The 18,974-nt window shown below is 39.9% G+C and overlaps 1 protein-coding gene across 16 annotated transcripts in view; it reads left to right on the top strand.

Moving 5' to 3' along the window:
• The window catches only part of med27 (mediator complex subunit 27), a 521,819-nt gene that overhangs the window by 200,114 nt on the left and 302,731 nt on the right, over positions 1–18,974 (top strand). For all 16 annotated transcript variants that reach the window (XR_011340577.1, XR_011340572.1, XR_011340563.1 and 13 more), the window contains exon 4: positions 1,181–1,274. Coding sequence is in view for 3 of the 16 variants with exons in the window: in XM_069886860.1 (XP_069742961.1) it covers positions 1,181–1,274 (94 nt within the window). In the remaining 13 variants the exon portion in view is untranslated. The remainder of the gene's footprint in view (positions 1–1,180; positions 1,275–18,974) is intronic.

Here is an 18,974-nt window from a genome sequence, read left to right as displayed (position 1 = left end):
AAGTGTAGATTTTTCTCTGCCGACGGTGCCGGCCTCTAAGTGAAGGCCCTCCATATAAACACTCGCTACCTGATAATATATCCTGTATAATCGTTATTAGGGTATATAACAGTGAACTGGGTCACATATCAAAGGACCAGTCTGCCAGGTTTTTCCTCTCAGCACCCAAATTTCTTCAGTAAAGTAGCTAGAGTTAGTAAATGAGAGAGAAGATGAATAAAATCAATTTCACCTTTGGGAATTAAAAATTTCAGTTTTACTTTGGAAATGTAGTGGTCTACCCAAGAAAATGAAAAGTTGTACTGCATAATAAAGAAGGAGTTCCTATTTTTATACTCCATCTTACAAATTTAGGACTTCCCAATCATATTGCAAAGGTTGAAGTACTTTTATACTGTAGTTTTGTTTTGTTAGTATATAGGAATAAAATAAATACTGTACAAAATTTTGAGCACTGAGTTTGTATGCCAATGGTTGAATTAAAGGTAGACTCTCATAGTGACAGTGGTGCCCAGTACTTCATTGGTGTAAAGAGAAACCTGGTGATTTAAGTAAAATATTTTTCCTGTTTACTTGGTTGTACTTGATTGTTATCTCTTGAAGGGAGGAATTAGTACTGGTGTCATGCAGTATGTGGCTTTTCTGACATTGCTTTTATTCAGTTCATCCTTTGTTAATGATTAAAACTTGTGAAAGTGGAAAGTACCACCACTTAATAAAGGTAAAAATATGGAGGCAAAGTTATTTTTTGGTCACTAAGATCTGTTCATTCTCCTGCATTCATTACTGAAAGCTTGCCTTGATGTTAATGTTGGTGCTCATACACTTTAAAGCTTTGGTATATGAGGCTTTGGTAATTTATAATATAGCTGCTCTTAAAATCTAGATTTTAAATCTGCAAAAACCTAGAAAGATTGCATACATCCTCTGTTGTTTTGCTATGCGATATTTGAGGTTTTACCTCTTTCATTTTGAGACAGACAGTGCTGTTGTGCTGCATAAGAGTATGCAGGTTTATTGCTTAGTTGAGCAACTGTCTAAATTAAAATGCTTTTTATGCTCACAAGTTTTTTTTTGTTTTCAATGGTAATCGCTTTTATCAATCTACTATTTTCTATTTTATTAAAAAGATCATTGTTAAATATGTTTGATGATATTTTCAATTATTTTTAACTTCCAGGTACGTAGATGATGTCATTGCACGGATTGATAGAATGTTTCCTGACATGTCCCTTCTCTTATCCAGACCAAATGGTTCCTCTGCAGTGCTACTGGTAAGATCTTTAATCATGTCAGGGGGTAAGTCTGGGCATTAGGTTGAATGTAGTTTTGTACTTTTTTGCATGCAATACCTCGTATTCTTCCAGTTCAGTCATAGGTGAAGGAATGGGTGCAATGAGGGAGAAAACTGAATGAAACATGAAGATGAGGACCAACAGCAAGACGAAGAGTACTGATTTGCTATTTGCAGAATTGTATGTTTTTATTATTGAATGGAGGTTTGAGATGTAATTGTTGGATAGAATATTGAGAAAGGAAGGTTTTCAGTAAAGTATAAGTAAGCTCCTCATGAAATAAAATAAACAAAAAAAAATGCCTTGTTAGACTTTATTTTAATGGCAATTCATTTCTTAAGAAAAAAATTCAATTGGTAATGTAGAATTCAAAGCCAACATGGATAGGATGGACATAAACATGTGAGTTGGGCTTAGATATTCTCAGAAATAGAGCAGGGATCCCAAATTGCAGGCATGACAAATCAACTTGAAATACAGGTTTTTTAAAAAAATGACTTTCTTGTGGTTTTATTTAAGGAGTTTGTATTAAGCAGAATAAGGAAAATCATCATACTTTCAGCAGATGACCCGGAATATTTGTGTTTCATGGGTGTTGTATAAATATATCATTTTAAAAAGCAAATTAGGTCTGATTGAATTGGTACTTGATCTCAGAAGCAAGCATCATCACGTGGGATAATCGGGTATTACTTCCAAATCTTTATGGGATTATGAGCCATTTTATTCAGCATAGCATGTTGCCTTTTTGCATGCATGTATTCTCATGGTAAAAGGTGCCAGAAATATTCCCTGTCCTGTTAAAACACTATTATTTCTAAGCCTTTACCATAACATATTAAATATATAAGCTATATTTGTATTTTGAAGGTCTACATTTAACCAGAATGCAGTGTTATGCAATTAAGTGAAAAATTTGAGGTAACATTTGATCTGTTTTCTCTGCGAACAAAAAAACCCCACAATTTTGAAAAGCATTGAAGCTGTTAGAATGGACTACTTTTGATCTCATTGCTTTTGGGTCAAGGAAGTTCTGTTTAATGCTTTCGAAGTACAATTAGATGGAGAACTGAAAATAGCAGAGCAAGGGCATAGTTTATCAATAAAAGCTATTAGCATTACTGCTGCTTCAAATGATTTCTGCATTTGTGAATAATATGCTTCTCAAATAACCAATGAAAGCAATACTTGTGAGAATAAAAAGCAAAAAGCTTTTTAATAAGAAAGGGACCATATAGCACTTAGTGATTATGCAGCTAGATACAGTAAATATATTTTTCTTCTTTGTTTGCAATTGAAGAAACCATAGTTTATAAACCACAAGAGCAGAAAGTTATTAAAGACAGTATGTGCAAAGCAAATTCTACCCCCCAATTCTCTAAATTCCCAATCTCAGCAGTTTTGCTGTGAGAGTACGGTATTGAACAACCCACAAAAAGAATGTTGGAGATTTTGCTGAAGATTGTTCATAGTACCTATACTGGCATTGTGTCTGTTAATAAATGACTGGTGTTAGCCCAAAGAAATTATGAAATACAGGTACTTCCTGACTTGCGACCTATTCAATCTATGTCCATTTGCACAGATGACCAAATTTTTTTTTAAATAAGAAAAAATATAAAATTTACGCAGTTTATGTTGCATTTGACAAACTATAACAGATACAGGGCATGTAAGAGCCAAAATGTGTGTACTTACCTTGTCTCGGGATCCATAGACTGGGCGTGACCATCTTGATTCCTGTGTGCCTGCGTGAATCTTCGGTTGGCGCATGTGCGATGGGTTTATGTATTGGAGTTCGGTTGTCACATGCGTGAGAGTTTAGGGTGTGAATTCAGTATCATTAGGGTGCTTAACTCTCGCACATGCACCAACCGAACTCCAATACGCGAACCTTCCGCGCATGGGCCAGCTGAGCTCTGATATGCAAACTCACCACGCATGCACCAACCAAAGACTCACGCAAGCGCACAGGAATCAAGATGGCCAGACCCAGCCTATGGATTCCGGGATACCGACTAACAAGGAAAACTCAGATGATGAAAATTTTGATTAAAAAATTTGCTTTAAGATTTATTTACTCCATGAGTGTAGGCAAAATTCTGACGTGTCCATTTGAGATACAACCGATCCTTCAGACCCCAATTATGGACATAAGTCGGGGAGTACCTGTAAATAAAAAAAAAATGCGTAATTTAGTCTCAAATTAAATTATAGAAACAAACACCACAGAAGCATGCCCTTTCAGCGCACCTCATCCATGGCGACTATAATGTCTATCTGTGCTAATCCAATTTGCCCACATTAGGCCTGTATTCCTAAGTGGCTGTCTAAATGCCAACTTGTTCCAGATATTCATTACCCACTGTGAGAAAAACCTACCTCTCAAATCTCCTTTAAATTTCTCTCCTCTCACCTTAACCTGGTCCTAGACCCCCGTAAATTTCAAAATTGAAATTCTAGTGCATCTTTCATAAAATTAGCATTGTGAAGTATTACAAGCTCACATTTCATTAAGTGACTTGTCATTTTAAGGATTAGTGCAAGCTGCAGCCGTAAACAAAGAGAAATGCTCTGGAAGAACCACCAAGAACAATGGATGTTTGTTCAGGAAAAACAGATGGTGAGAGAGTCATATGATTATGAGTCATGTGATTGGGACACTTAAAGAAACAGTATTCAGTTTGATCAGCCAGCATTCTGATAAACACAGAGGTGGAATGACTGTGTGAAATGGACCATTCTGTTGATACTCCTAGTCAGGGTAATTATTAAACCATGGTGACCATTGTAATGGTAATGGATAAAGGAAAGCAGGAGAATTGTTTCATTGGATCGTGACCATTGTGATGGTAATTTCGTGTGACCCATGCTTGGGTTCTGGAAGTCACATGTTTTGTTTCCTCTACTCCCTTTTCACTCTGCTACCATTGGGGAAAAAGGTGTAGGAGCCAAAAGATGAGCACTCAGTGGCACAAGGACAGTTCTTCCCCGCTGCCATCAGATTCCTTAATAATCATTGAACCAAGGGCTCTCCCTTACTTTGTGGGCACTACTATTTTAATTTATAGTTATGTTGTACGGTGATTATAATAGAATGTTTACACTACGATGCTGCTGCAAAACAACAAATTTCATGACTTGTTCATGACAATAAGTTCCGATTCTGATATTGACTGGTTCCTCCTGACTACAAGAGGAATAGATGGGGCAGAATTTATCAAAGAAGGATTCCTGACACAGTATGTGGACCAGCTGACTAGAGGATTTAGTACTGGGTAATGAACCTGATCAGGTGACAGACCTCTTGGTGGGGGAACAGGTCAGTGATGGTGACCACAACTCCCTAATCTTTAGTTTAGCTATGGGCAAGGATAAAAGCAGATAAAAGGGGGAAGGGCTAATTATGATGGGATGAGGCAGTAACTAGAGATAGTATATTGGGAAAAGATGTTCATGGGATAAAACTCAGAAGTAATGTGGAGGATGTTTAAGGACCACTTGCATTAGGTTCAGGATAGTTTTGTCTCAGTGAGACAGGGAAAAGGTGGTTGGAAAAGGGAACCATAGTTGTCAAAATAGGTGAGGCAGCTAAGAAAGGACAGAAGAAATTGAAGGGGGGCATGAGAAGGGCTTGGTAAGTAGGATTAAGGAAAACCTAAAGAACAGAAGAACAGAAAGATAACAAGAACGAATGTGGGGCCTCTTAAGGATAAAGGAGAGAAAATGTGCCTGGAGGTGGAGGAGGTCCTAAATGAATACTTTGCTTCAGTATTCACCAGAGCCTGTTGAGATTAGGGAAGAGGAAGAGTTGGGTCTTCTTTAAGACATGAAGATTGATCATCTTTGGGGCCGCAAGTGATATATCCCAGTTGCTGTGGGAAAGAGGGGATAACTGGGGCATTGGTGATGATCTTTGCATCCTCCTTGGCCACGGGAAGTACTGGAAAATTGGAAAATAGTAAATGTGGCCCCCTTGTTTAAAAAATGCTGTGGGGAAAATTCCTGGGAATTATAGACTAGTGAGTCCTATGTCAGTGGTGTGCAAACTATTGTAGAAGATTCTGAAGGACAGGATTTATGAGCACTTGGAGAAGTACAGTCTACTTGGCGATAGTCAGCATGGCTTTCTGAGGGGAAGGTCGTGCCTCGTGAGCCTGAGTTTTTTTGAGGAGGTAACAAAAACAAATTGATGAAGGTGGGTGGTAGGTGGACTCTATATTGATTTTAATAATGGCATGGACTCGTTCAGAAAGTCATGAGCCATGGCATCCATGGACTGTGGCTGTGTGGATTTAAAAATTGGCTTGCCTGCAGAAAGCATAGTAGTAGTAGTGCTCTCCACTGGCCACCGTGACAGAGGTGCACCAAAGAAAAGGTACAAGGACTGCCTAAAGAAATCTCTTGGTGCCTGCCACATTGACCACCGCCAGTGGGCTGATATCGCCTCAAACCGTGCATCTTGGGGCCTCACAGTTTGGCGGGCAGCAACCTCCTTTGAAGAAGACCGCAGAGCCCACCTCACTGACAAAAGGCAAAGGAGGAAAAACCCAACACCCAACCCCAACCAACCAATTTTCCCCTGCAACCGCTGCAACCGTGTCTGCCTATCCGGCATCGGACTTGTCAGCCACAAACGAGCCTGCAGCTGACGTGAACTTTTACCCCCTCCATAAATCTTCGTCCGCGAAGCCAAGCCAAAGAAGAGTAGTGAACAGAAAGTATTCTCCCTGGAGGTCAGTTTCTGGCTATCCATCCCATAGTATGATGATGGTTTCTTTCAGTCAGTTTGTGGGGTTTGTTATGAGGATCCTCCACTCCTCAGAAAGGAATAGCATATGCATGAATGGATTTAGATGAGTAGGGGTTGCACAGGTCCAAACCCACCCTCTCGACATCCCCTTCCGGATCCAGTGGCATGGTGAGGTCCAAGATGGCTGTTGCAGTGAATGGCCAGACCAAGCTTCGATGCAAGGGATACCCCTTCCATGCTTCATGGCATGTGTATGCTAGATGGTCGTTGACCCTACGATATGGTTCGTCCACCCTTTGACAGGTCTTGTTTTTCATTCTGCAGGGTGTCTAGTCACCCTCCTCACCAGGCAAGCCTGGTGGGGGAACCAGTTTAGTCGCTGACCACCCAACTGTGTTACAGGTAATACTGGGTTACATGGTACAAGTAGAACTCAGACAAGTGATCTGACAGTAACTAGTGGATTTCTACAGAGATCTGTTCTGGGATCCTTGCTCTTTGTGATTTTTTATAAATGACCTAATAAGAAGTAGAAGGATGAGTCAGTAAGTTTGTAGATGATACAAAGGTTGAAGGAGTTGTGGATAATGCTGAAGTTTGTTGTAGGTTACAAAAGGATATAGACAGGATGCAGAGTTGGGTGGAGAAATGGCAAATGGAGTTCAATCTAGATAAGTGTGAGGTGTTGCATTTTGGAAGGTCAAACCTGAAGGCTGAGTACAGGGTTAATGGTTGTATACTTATGTGGAGAAACAGAAAGACCTTGGAGTCCAAATCTATGCATTTCTCAAGATGGCTGCACAGGTTGATAGGATAATTAAGAAGGACCATGGGATGCTGGGCTTCATTAGTCGATGACTGAGTTCAAGAGTCAAAAGGTCTTGTTGCAACTCCACATATATCTGGTGAGACCACACTTAGAGTGTTGTGTTCAGTTCTGGTCACCTCATTATAGGAAGAATGTGCATCTGTACAAAATGGAGGAGACATCAGGGGTAAGTTTTATACAGAGTTGTGGGTGCCTGGAATGCCTTGCCAGGTGGTGGTGGAGGCAGAAACTTTCAGGCAGGCACATGGCCGAAAGGAAAATAGAGGGTTATAATATAGGGAGGGTTTAGTACTTTTTTTTTGTTAGGAAAATGTTCTTTTTTCTAAGCTATGGAGAGGGTGCAAAGGAGATTTACCAGGATATTACCTGGATTGGAAAATAACTCTTATGAGCAAAGTTAGCAGAACTAAGACTTCTCTTTGAAGCAAAAAAGGATGAGAGGTGACTTAATGGAAGTCTTCAAGATTCTTAGATAAGATGGACAACCAGCGACTTTTTCCCAGGGCAGGAATAGCAAATGCCAGAGGACATCTGTACAAAGTGGAGGGAGGAGAGCTTAGGGGAGATATCAGGGGTACGTTTTTTACACTAAGAGCCGTGGGTGCCTAGATGGAGTCTGAAACTTTAGGGTCATTTAAGAGATTCTTAGATACATGGATGAAAGAAAAATAGAGGGTTACAAAGAGTTTCATATTTTTTTTGGTAGGAATATATAGGTCTGCACTACATCGAGGGCCAAAAGGCTTGCACTGTAGGTCAACAAGTTTAGTTCCTATGTCCTCAGCCAGTGCTGAACCTGTGCTGGGATTCTTCAGCCTGGACACATTGATTCTTTTCGTAGCGTTGCTTCCTTGTGGTGGCCTCTTGAGTCTGATGTGGAGCTTCATTTTGGAGACAATGAGCCAGTGATCTGTCCAATAGACAGCACCACACATGGCCTTGGTCTCTCTGACATCCTGTCCGTATTTTCTCCTGACAATGACATAGTCAATAAGATGCCAATGCTTAGAGCAGGAAAGCATCCAGGAGGTCTTGTTGCGAATAGGCAGGTAGAAAGTGGTGTTGGTGATGATGAGGTCGTATATAGTACGGCTTGGGTCTTTATTCCTTAGATCGTAGAAGAATGATGGGAGATTTGATAGAGGTTTACACAATTAGGAGAGAGAAATATGAGAGGACATGGCATTAGGGTGAAAGGTAAAAGAATTAGGGAGAACTTCTGAACTCAGAGTGGTGGGAGTTTGGAACGAGCTGCCATCTGACATGGTAAATGAGAGCTCACTCAAGTTTTAAGAATAAATTGGATGGATACATGGATGGGAGTGGTCTGGAGGGTTATGGAATGTGTGCAGATCAGCGGGACTAGAGAAATTCTGTTTTGGTACAGACTAGGAGGGCTGAATGGCTGTCATTTTTTATAGTTCTATGGTAAATTCAGTTTCTAAAAAGTTTTACCAACTTTGCCAGGTACGGTCAAATATAAAATTGTCAAAATCAAGCTTGAGTTTTTTTAGTGAAATTGGTGGCAGTTGAATAACACAAGTTTAACAAGAATTTATATCAGTGGCATGCAGCAAGAAAATGGCAACAACTCTTGTTTCTGTCAGAGTAAAATATATAAGGATGTATTGGCAGAGAAAATAGTTCCTTGCAGTTGTATGTCTTTGATTAATTTGTTCATTTTTAAATGATAATTTAAATTGACAAGAACCCTTTTTTACATTTTATGTGGTCGACATATCTATGTTTAAATGATGTTCCAAATTACAAAAACAAAAGTTTTGGTGCTTTTATGGCACCTTTGACCCAATTAATTTATGTTGTGGAATTGTAGATTAATTATTTTATCCAATCATTTCTTGCATAATATCAATACAAACAAGGATCAGATGCATCTTCTATTGGCTCTTTCAGCCTTCATTGCCATTCTTCAAATAATGGCTGTTCTTCTATCTCAGATTCATTTCCTGTGCTATCCCTGTAATCTTTGATTTCCCTTTTATCTGGAAATCTATCAAGCTATGTTTTGAATGCACTCTGAGACAGAATACCATTTGGAGAAGAGACCACCTATTGAATGAAGATGTTTCTCCTCATCTCAGTCTAAAAGGATCAACCATTTATCCTGAGATTGAACAATCTTGTTCCAGATTCCTTATCAAGGGAACCATCTTTCTTGTATCCACATTGTCAATTCTTGTAAGTATTTAATATTGATGAGGTCACCTCATATTTTTCTAAACTCTTGAGTGTTCAGGTTTAGTGTATTCAATCTTTCCTCAGATGGGAAATCTGCTATCCCAGAAACCAGTATGGTGAATCTTCATTGCACCCCTTGTATACCAAGTATCTATTTTATGTATAAGGCCAAACTGTATAAAAGTTGTCAATGCAGTCTCACTGAAGTCCTTTACAAATGCAGTAAGACCTCTTTATTCCTTAAATCATTGCATAATGAAGAGCAAAAAGCCATTCCTTTATAATTAATTGCTGTGCCTTCGATGTTATCTTTCAGTGACTTAAGTACATGGATACCAAGTTCCCTTTGTAAATGTTCTAATTTTCTGTTTTGTCGAGTGAAATGGACAGCTTCACACAATGCAAGCAATCTGGCATTTTGCCTTTGTTGTGTCAATTCCCTTTATCGTCCTTACCCCCACTCACAATTCCACCTGTTTTTTTATAATAACCAAATTTTGAAATTTGACACTAGGCCCTTTCACCCAAATCCTACATACCCGTCTAGTCACACCTTGTAACCCTAGACTCATTTATTTCCACCCTAATATTGTCTGTTAACTATTATCTTAATCCATGTCAGTATTCAACTACCAATTCCATGTGCTCTAACCTTTTTAACAATTTTCTTTGTGTAACTTATGAAAATCTTTTAAAGCCTTCTGAAAATTTAACATCACCAAAGCCACTGGTTCCATATCTATTTGTTCTAATAGTCACATCTGATTTGTCTCTCAAAAATCCATGTTGATTCTGTTCCTATTATTCTTTTCTGGTTATTTTGTTATCACATCCTTCATTATATATTCAATAATTTTCTCCACTGCTAATCATAAACTACTGTAGCTGGTTGGTTGTTCCTGTTTTCCGCCTCACTCTTTTTTCTTAAATAATGGGGTTATAGCGCCTCAGTAATATCCAAGAATTGTTCCAGAATCTGTCAAATTTTGAAAAGTGATAACCAAAACTCTACAGCCATCTCTTTCTGAGATGAAGAGCATAGTATTTTTTTCTAAAAGTAATTTTTCATTCTTATTTTACTCTTACTTCTCTAGCATTTCTGGCGTGCTTTGTGTCTCTTAGATGGAAACAGACACAAGGTATTTAGTTATCCATCATTTCCTTATTTTTCATTATGTTATTCTTTCCTTGTCCAAGTAAACCCACATTTATTTATGTCATTTCCTTTTTACCAATGAAAGGGAGCTGTTCTAATCCATTTTTATATTATGTCAGAATCTGTCTTTATACTTATTGCCATTTCTCACTATGTTGCAAAAGATTTTTTAAAGAAATTGATCGTTTGTATGAAACAGAAGTTGTAGAAATTGTAGTAGATCTTGAATAGCAATCTCTGTGGTACTTTACTTTTCAGAAGACTATCACAGTTTTGGGCTATGCAATATTCGACACTGCATACTTTGTCAAGAAGAATTTATATCTTCCAAGGAAGAAACTGGTGTTGAAATTGTCTTTGCAGACTGGCAATTTGAATTATATTTACTGCTTCAGCACTTGTCAATATGCTTTATTGATATCTAAATGTGTAAATTAGAATTCCATTCAACCTTGTGCACAATAAATAGCTTTACCAATTGCTCCATTAATTTATCTGTCAGTTTACAAACAGGGTGCAAGCCTTCACTTGAATGGATGGACTTGTTCTTTTCAAAATGTATGGAACCAGAAAAGAACTCTCAAGTATGTTAAATTAGCAAAATGTTTTAATAATAGCTAACAATTCATTTGTTGGTACAGATAAAATTGGAGATAAACAGGGTATTTTTGGTTCATCTATCTGTTCACAACTAGGACAATTTACATTAGAATGAAGCATTCAACAATACCAATGGGAATCCCTGCAGAAGCAGACAACCCAGTGATATCTGTCTCTGAGGCCAATGTCAGAACATTCTTCAAGAAGGTGAACACTCACAAGGCATCAGGCTCTGATGGCATACCTGGCAGGGTACTGAATATCTGTGCTAACCAACTACCTGGAGTATACACGAACATTTTCAATCTCTCATTGTTGCAGTAGGAGGTTACCACCTGCTTCAAAAGGGCATTATTGTCCAAGAAGAGCTACCTTGCCCGGTAGCACTCACATCTACTGTGATGAAATGCTTTGACAGGTTGGTCATGGCCAGATTTAACTCATTCCTAAGTAAAGATCTGGACCTACTGCAATTCACCTTCCCCCATAATCATTCCACAGCAGATACAATCTCATTGGCTCTCTACTCTACACTGGATTACATAGACAGCAGCAACATATACATCAGGCTACTTTTCATCGACTACAGCTCAGCTTTCAAAACCATCATCCCCTCAGCACTGGTTAGCAAGCTTGAAAACCTAGGCCTCTAAACCTCTCTCTGCAACTGGATCCTTGACTTGCTCATCAGAAGACCATAGTAGGTGTGTATTGGTAACAACATTTCCTCCTATCTGAAAATCAACGCAGGTATACCTCAAGGATGTCTGCTTAACCCACTGCTCTATTCACTCTACATCTCTGACTCTGCGATGAGGCATAATTCAAATGCCATCTGCAAATTTGCCAATGGCACCATGGTTGTCAGCAGAATCACTGAAGTGTACAGGAGTGAGATAGTTCAGCTGGCTGAGTGGAGTCAACAACAACTTTGCACTCAATGTTGCCAAAACTGAGGAATTAATTGTGGACTTTAGGAGGGAGAAATCAGGAGAACACAAGCCAGTCCTTATTGAGGAATCAGCAATGTAACGGATAAAGAACTTCAAATTCCTGGGTGTCAACATCTATCCTGGTGAAGATCTATCCTGTGGCCTCTATGTCACTGCAGTCATGAAGGCTTACTAGCAGCTTTATTTCGTGAGGAGTTTGAGAATATTTGGTATATCACCAAAGACTTGCAAATTTCTATGTGGGGAGCATTCTGACTCATTGAATCCTTGTCTGGTATGAAGGTGCCAATTCACAGGTCAGGAAAAGACTACAGAGAGATGTGAATTTGATCAGTCCCATCATGGGCATCAGTCTTCACTCCATCGAGGATATCTAAATGTGGTGTCTTGAGAAGGCAGCCTGTATCCTCCCGCACCACTGAGGTTATGTCCTCTTCTCACTGCTACCATAAGGAAAGAGGTACAGGAGCCTGAAGACAAGCACCCAAATATCATAAAAAAACAGCTTCTTCTCCTCTGCCATCAATTCTCTGAATGGGCAATAAACCACAGGCACTACCTCACTTTCTCTTCTTTTGCACCAATTTATTTATTTTTAAAAATTGCAATTTGTAACTATTTTGCTCCTATATAATGCTGCTGGAAAACAACAAATTTCATGGCACATTCATGACAATAAATTCTGATTTTGAAACATGTTAAATCTAAGGATAGCCAAGTGCCACAGCTAGCAGAGGTGCTACCTCACAGTTCCAGCAAACCAGATTCAATCATGACCTCCACTTCTGTCTATATGTGGAGTCTCCCTTTGATCATTTTATCCCTCTGACTGTTTTGATGGTAGGCATAGTTACAGTGGGCCAAAGGGCTTTTGTGCTTTACAACTCTACGGCTCTAGGGCTTGGCACACGAGTAATTTTTCAACAGCATTTTGGATAATTGTGTGTTTATGGAGATCAGAAAGTAAGATGCCAGACAAGAACACATTAAAAAAAACTATTGTGCATGGATAATGACTCTGGTAGGAGAACTTAGCAGAGTTAGAATCTAGAGGTGAAAATAGGTGGACAAAGAATTGTGTGTTCTGAGCAGGATTACTGTAAGATAGAAAATAAATAAATATTTTTTTTCAGAATAGTGAAACTTTAGAACAATTGCATCCATGTTGGATCATATATCTGAATATAAAGCCACAAAAATCCAGATGGATGTGATTCTTAACCTTCAGGAGAACTTTAAGCAATTAATTTCTGGAGTACTTATACATTATTTGCAAGTTGTGGATTGTACTAGGACAAGAAGTTAATCATTTTGCTCAACATTGAAGATATGTTTTCTCTCAATTTTTCTACTTCAAAGGTTGTGAACCTTTTGAAATTCCCTAAGAGCATTTGAATTGTTCAATTATTCAAGGCTGAAATCAATCGTCTTTTAAACTCTGAGGGGATAAATGAAGATGAAGAATTGTGGGGAGGTAGGGAATAAGCTGTTATTTTGAATCAGGGAGAAGCTAAAGGGACCTCAAGGCCTACTGTTTCTATTTTGATTTTATTCCTTATGGCTTTGGTAAAGTTAATAAAATCTCGTGGGTTCCAGTGAGAAGAGGGTACAAATGCAGAATGACAGCAGTAAGTGTATAAATCATCATCTTATTAGGCATCCACTCAGGGTTGAGGATAACTTGCTTCTTCTCTGGTTTTGTGGTTAACAAACAAGAGAGAGAGAGAGAAATGTTTGACAGTGTAAGTGGGTGGGTGGCTTCTTTATAAGCAACTACACGCATTGTGTGCTGGCTATCTATGTGCTTTCGACAAAGGGACTCGAGGCACTTGCCTGTTTTTACTTTTAGCTCGACAAAAGGCCCAGGCCCAAAATGTTAGCTACCCTTTATATCCTATGAATGCTTCGTGATGATCTGCTGAGTTTCTCCAACATGCTTGTATACTACCCTCGACTCCAGCTTCTGGAGATTTTCTTGTTTAACTCAAGGTCTCTGTATTGTTTGAATGTTCTTCATTTTAAACAGCCAGAGGCTAGGAATTCCCATGTGTCAGCAGTGATCTTAATGAACAGGAACAGGGATGAGGGACCATATGACTTTGTCCTGCTTCTTTATCTTGTGTTCTTATCCAGTGGGAACATTATACTTTTGCAAGGAGGCTTTGGCAACATCCTATCCTCCCTCTTGACTTGTCATTACAGTGTTTGTTTTTAGAGTCAGGTGCTGGGCATTGGAATAATATGCATGGTTCCCCTTTCGAGCAGGCTGATTCTAATTAAATCCTTGATTCTGGGATGTTGACCTGAGAGAGAAAGCTAATGTTTGTTTTATACCTTTATTGTTGGGGATTGTTTTGGGACTGGGCAAAGTGGAGAGGATTAGTTTTGTGGATATTTAGTCCTATTTTCTTGTATATCACATCGAACACTTAACTGGACATGAATTGTAGTTTTCAGTTTACTTTGGACACAGATTTTATGAATGAAATTAAAATCATGAAATGAGTAAAATTTGGAATATTAAGGTTATGTTGTGAAAAGAGTTTTTAGCTATTAAAACAGACTAAGAGGAAGTCTTGAGGTCTTCAAATTTGAAATACTTTGTTAAAGTTAGTAGAAAAATGTTTTCTACATATTATTGTCATTAGCCAAAGGAGATACATTCAATAATGTTACCTGATAGTAAATGAGAGATAGTTTAATATTTTGTTTTTTATTGAAAATGTATGCCCTCCAAAAACTTATGTATGTTGCAAAATCCATAGAAGCTTTTAAAAAGTGACTAATAAAATGAAAGGACATTAGATAAGATTCAACAAATAACTTTTTCAGAGACCTCGGCTAATTTATCTCCAGTATTATAAAGGTATATGAAGAGTTAACAGTGATAAGTTTTAATTAGACATGTTGATCTAAGAAGACTTTTTACACCACAGTGACCAAGTCTTGAATCAGGTTACAGAAACACCATGACAGGTAAACTTTAAGAAAATAATCGTCAGGCCATGTCACTCAAAAATATTTTGGGAGCTGAGAAAAAAAAACCCACCATCTCAGTGATGAGATAAAACAGTTTACCAACAGTAATGAAAGGTATTTGAAAAAAGGAATTTTCACATCTAATACTTGAGAATCTCCCTGGGGTTCCCAGGGAACGGATTGATGAAATGTGATAGTTGTCTGCTTTGAAAATGCTGATGAGATGGAGGCCTGGATCCCTGTGGACTGCTCCTGCTATTGATTGAGAAGAAATGACAGCCTAATCTATGTTTGAAAGCTGTGGAAAGTTTACATTAAGCAAAAAAAATGCCCATTAGAAGCTACCTTCAAAAATGATGCAATTATTTTCAAGCCATCCTTTTTGGAGCCATCTCCATGGCACATCCTTGTTAAACCTTAAAATGAGCATTAGAATCTGAAAGTGGTCTAGCTATTTGAAATATTTTCACTAAAGCATGATTTCTGGGCTTGTAGAATTCTGCATTCCCAGAGTCTGAAGGGCTCTAGCCCACAACAACCATTCTTTTTCTCTCTCTGATGCTCTTCAACCTGCTGAGTTCTTCAACAGATTATTTAGCTTCAGATTCCAGCATCTGTCTCCTGTGTATCTCTACAGTTCAAAAAAAATTCACCTGATCCTTGTACGTCGACAAGAACACTATTTCCTTATACTTATAACAAAGCTCTCTCTCTTTTTTTTCCTTCTTCTCTTTCTCTTATCCATCTTTAAATCTTTATATATACATTATCTTTACTTTATATTTTTACATATTTTTGTATGTTTTTGTATAATCCTTCTTCTCATTCCTCCTCCTCTCTTCTGTCCTGCAAATGTTCAGCAAAATTCTTGGGCTTTATTTCTTCTTGGACTAAAAAAAATTGCATAGGAGCCAATTATTTCAAAGCAGCACTGAATCTCACCACCTGGATATTCCACTAGAGCCAAGTGCAAATTTTAAACATTTATTTTGGTTTCTGGACTTTTCTACCTCAATTGGTGAAGGATGTATAGATATACAATATGCATATTGCACTGTTAACCCAATGCAAAGGTAGATCCTCCTTTGCTTCCAGATAATAAGGTCAATGGAGTAAAATAATCCATTTTGTAATCTTTTTTAAACAATACTCCTGTTCACCTTTCAGGATCAAGAAGGGTAGACAAAAAATGAATAACTGACTGTATGAGGGTCCCTGGAAGACATTCACATTCCCTGCTTTCCCTCTGTATTCATACACAAATCAGAAGCACGTCCTGCCAGGAATTAAATGTTATATAATAGGGAGAATAGCCAAAGAGTACTTTTTTTAATCAGATTAAGATCACAAGCCCTATGGGAATAAGTTAGGTCTGGTCTGAGTGGAGTCTGGAATGATGAGTGCAGATCCCATTGAAATGTGTTATTATTATTAAGATACCTACCAGGTCATGTCATAAGAGATTTTTTTTCTTAATGTGAGAGAAGCGAAATCTCAGCATGTGGATGTCCACTGAAGACTGATGTAAGGAAGAATTTCTCTCAAAGGGCTATGAATCTTTCTAATTATTTGTTCAATAAAACTGTTGCTAAATCCTTGAATATATTCAAGTTGAACTGTATCGGTTGTTAATCAGTAAGGCAGGGGTGTCACACTCAAATTCACGGAGGGCCAAAATTAAAAACTTGGACTAAGTCGAGGGCCGAATTAAATATTTACTGAAAATTTTCAACAAACATCTGCACGTTTTCTCTTCTTTCAACATATGTAATGTTAAACTTTTTCTTATTAAAATAAATGTTTAATAATAGTTTTGGATAAACTCTTTCCAGAAGCATTAACAAATGAGAAATAAAATATTCAATAAATAATATTTCTCTATAGAGGATTTGTCAAATGTTGCTAGTGTGCTGTCGAATAGTAAAATCTGAGGGCTATTGAGAATGTGGGAGAATAACATGATTCCTGAAACAATCAAATGGGTGACTGATTGTGGGCATGAACTCTAGCATGGTTACTTGCCATGCCCTTTTTCCATTGGTACAGATATCCTTTGATTTACACACTTTTCAAGTTTTATGCCTAATGAGCTTGTATCCAGGTGCAGGACCATTTTTAACCAGGAATATATTGATCACTGTGACATGAAACTATTGGAAGATAGTTTTATCCTGAGATTAAAGTTCATAATTCTTACTCAGGCCTTTGTGTGGGAGGGCGGGGTTTGCAGGCGATCGGGTTGGACAACGACAGTGAGGGGGCATAGGCTCTCGCTGCAGGGCGGCATCTTGGCGGATCAGCGGCCCCGTCACCGTGAGTCGCGGGTCGGCCTGCGGCAGGGAGGGGGAGTGGGCAACGGTCCTGGTGAGATCAGGCCCCCCCTGAGTTTCTGCCAGGCCCCCCCTGAGTTTCTGCCAAACCCCCCCCTTGACCTGCTGAGTTTCTCCCGGACCCCCCTTGACCTGCTGAGTTTCTGCCGGACCCCCCTTGACCTGCTGAGTTTCTCCCGGACCCCCCTTGACCTGCTGAGTTTCTCCTGGTCCTCCCTTGACCTGCTGAGTTTCTCCCAGACCCCCCCTTGACCTGCTGAGTTTCTCCTGGACCCCCTCCCCTTGACCTTCTGAGTTTATCCCGGACCCCTCCCCCTTGACCTGCTGAGTTTCTCTCGGACCCCCCTTTGACCTGTTGAGTTTCTCCCGGATCCCCATTTGACTGCTGAGTTTCTCCCGGACCCCCCTTGACCTGCTGAGTTTCTCCCGGACCCCCTCCCCTTGACCTCTGAGTTTCTCCCGGACCCCCTTTGACCTGCTGAGTTTCTCCCTTCTGGTGTTTTTACGAGAACCACAGACTTTCGCTCATACATTGATGAGGGGGATCAAGGGCCAAACATTGTCAGGTACCTCTGCTGGATAAAGGATACGATTTAACCCGCTGAGTTTCTCCAGTGTTGGGTTTTCACGAGGTAGAGTCAAAGGGCCGAAGGGCCTGTTTCTGATCTGTAATGTTCTATGGACCCTGCTCTTCTTTCCGTGCCGGTGTCCCAGGACCTTTCCAGGGCAGTGTCCGCGCTCAGGACCGCGCTGGGATCCCAGTCAGCGGTGGAGGAGCAGGTGAGCGCGGCTAATCCCGATCCAGCCCACGCCACTCCCGAGATTGGCGGGGGGTTCCACCCTACCTGCCCGACCAGCCTCGCTCTCCACGTGTACTCCGGGCACCCGCCGCTGGTCCGGTGGGAAGGCGCAGGGCGGCCGGCGGCCGGCAGCCCCATTGCCCGGCGGGGAGCCCCAATCTTCCCTCCGGCGACCCGACTCCATCTGCAGCTCCAAGAAACGCTGTGCCACTGGGATTCCGGGCGCTGGGAAGCGGCCTTGGCTTTCCCTGACACCGGCCAGGCCGTGCTGCAGTGGGGGGGTGGGCGGGGGGGACACGACAGCGTGTTTATAAAACCACCCACCACTACTTTTCAAGGACCAGGATTTTTCTCTCTCTCTCTCACCCTGGGACACAGCAGTTACTGTGCATGCGCTATATTGGTGCGGCGGCCAGCGGGCCACCTCTAATACATTTTTGATATGATCTTGCGGGCCAAATATAATTATATTGGCCCGCGGGCCAGAGTTTGACATGTGTGCAGTAAGGGAACCAAGCATTCTGGAAAATGGGTGGGAATGTCTGTTTATGATATTTAGTGGGAATGTTGTCAAATTAGGGCTCAAGGATTTATTGAAGACACTTTCGATCTAGCACACAGTATCTTAAGAATCAGAATTTATTTTCATTAACAAGTCACGAAATTCATTGTTTTGTGGCAGCATCAGATTGTATCCTGTACATTTTTCCCAATGGTAGCATGGTGAAGAGGCTTGGGTCTTTGAAAAGCAGTCCTATTTATGAGTTGTTGTTTACGAGGTGATCCAGAGCTAAGTGGAGAGCCAGTAATATTGTGTCTACTGTGGAGCCATTGTGACAATGGACGAATTGTAGTGGGTCCAATCCTTTGCTTGGGAACGTGTTAATTCTGGCCATGACTAACCTCTCAAAGCACTTCATCACAGTAGATGTTAATGCTCCTGGGTGATAGTCATTGAGGCAGCTCACTGTGCTCTTCTTGGACACCAGGATGATTGATGCCCTTTTGATGCAGGAGGGAACCTCTGACTGCAGCAATGAGAGATTGAAAATGCCCATGAACACTACAGCTAGTTGGTTT

Source organism: Narcine bancroftii, chromosome 1, assembly GCF_036971445.1.
Source record: "Narcine bancroftii isolate sNarBan1 chromosome 1, sNarBan1.hap1, whole genome shotgun sequence".
NCBI classification, from domain to species: domain Eukaryota; kingdom Metazoa; phylum Chordata; class Chondrichthyes; order Torpediniformes; family Narcinidae; genus Narcine; species Narcine bancroftii.
This window is presented reverse-complemented; position numbering and strand designations above follow the sequence as displayed.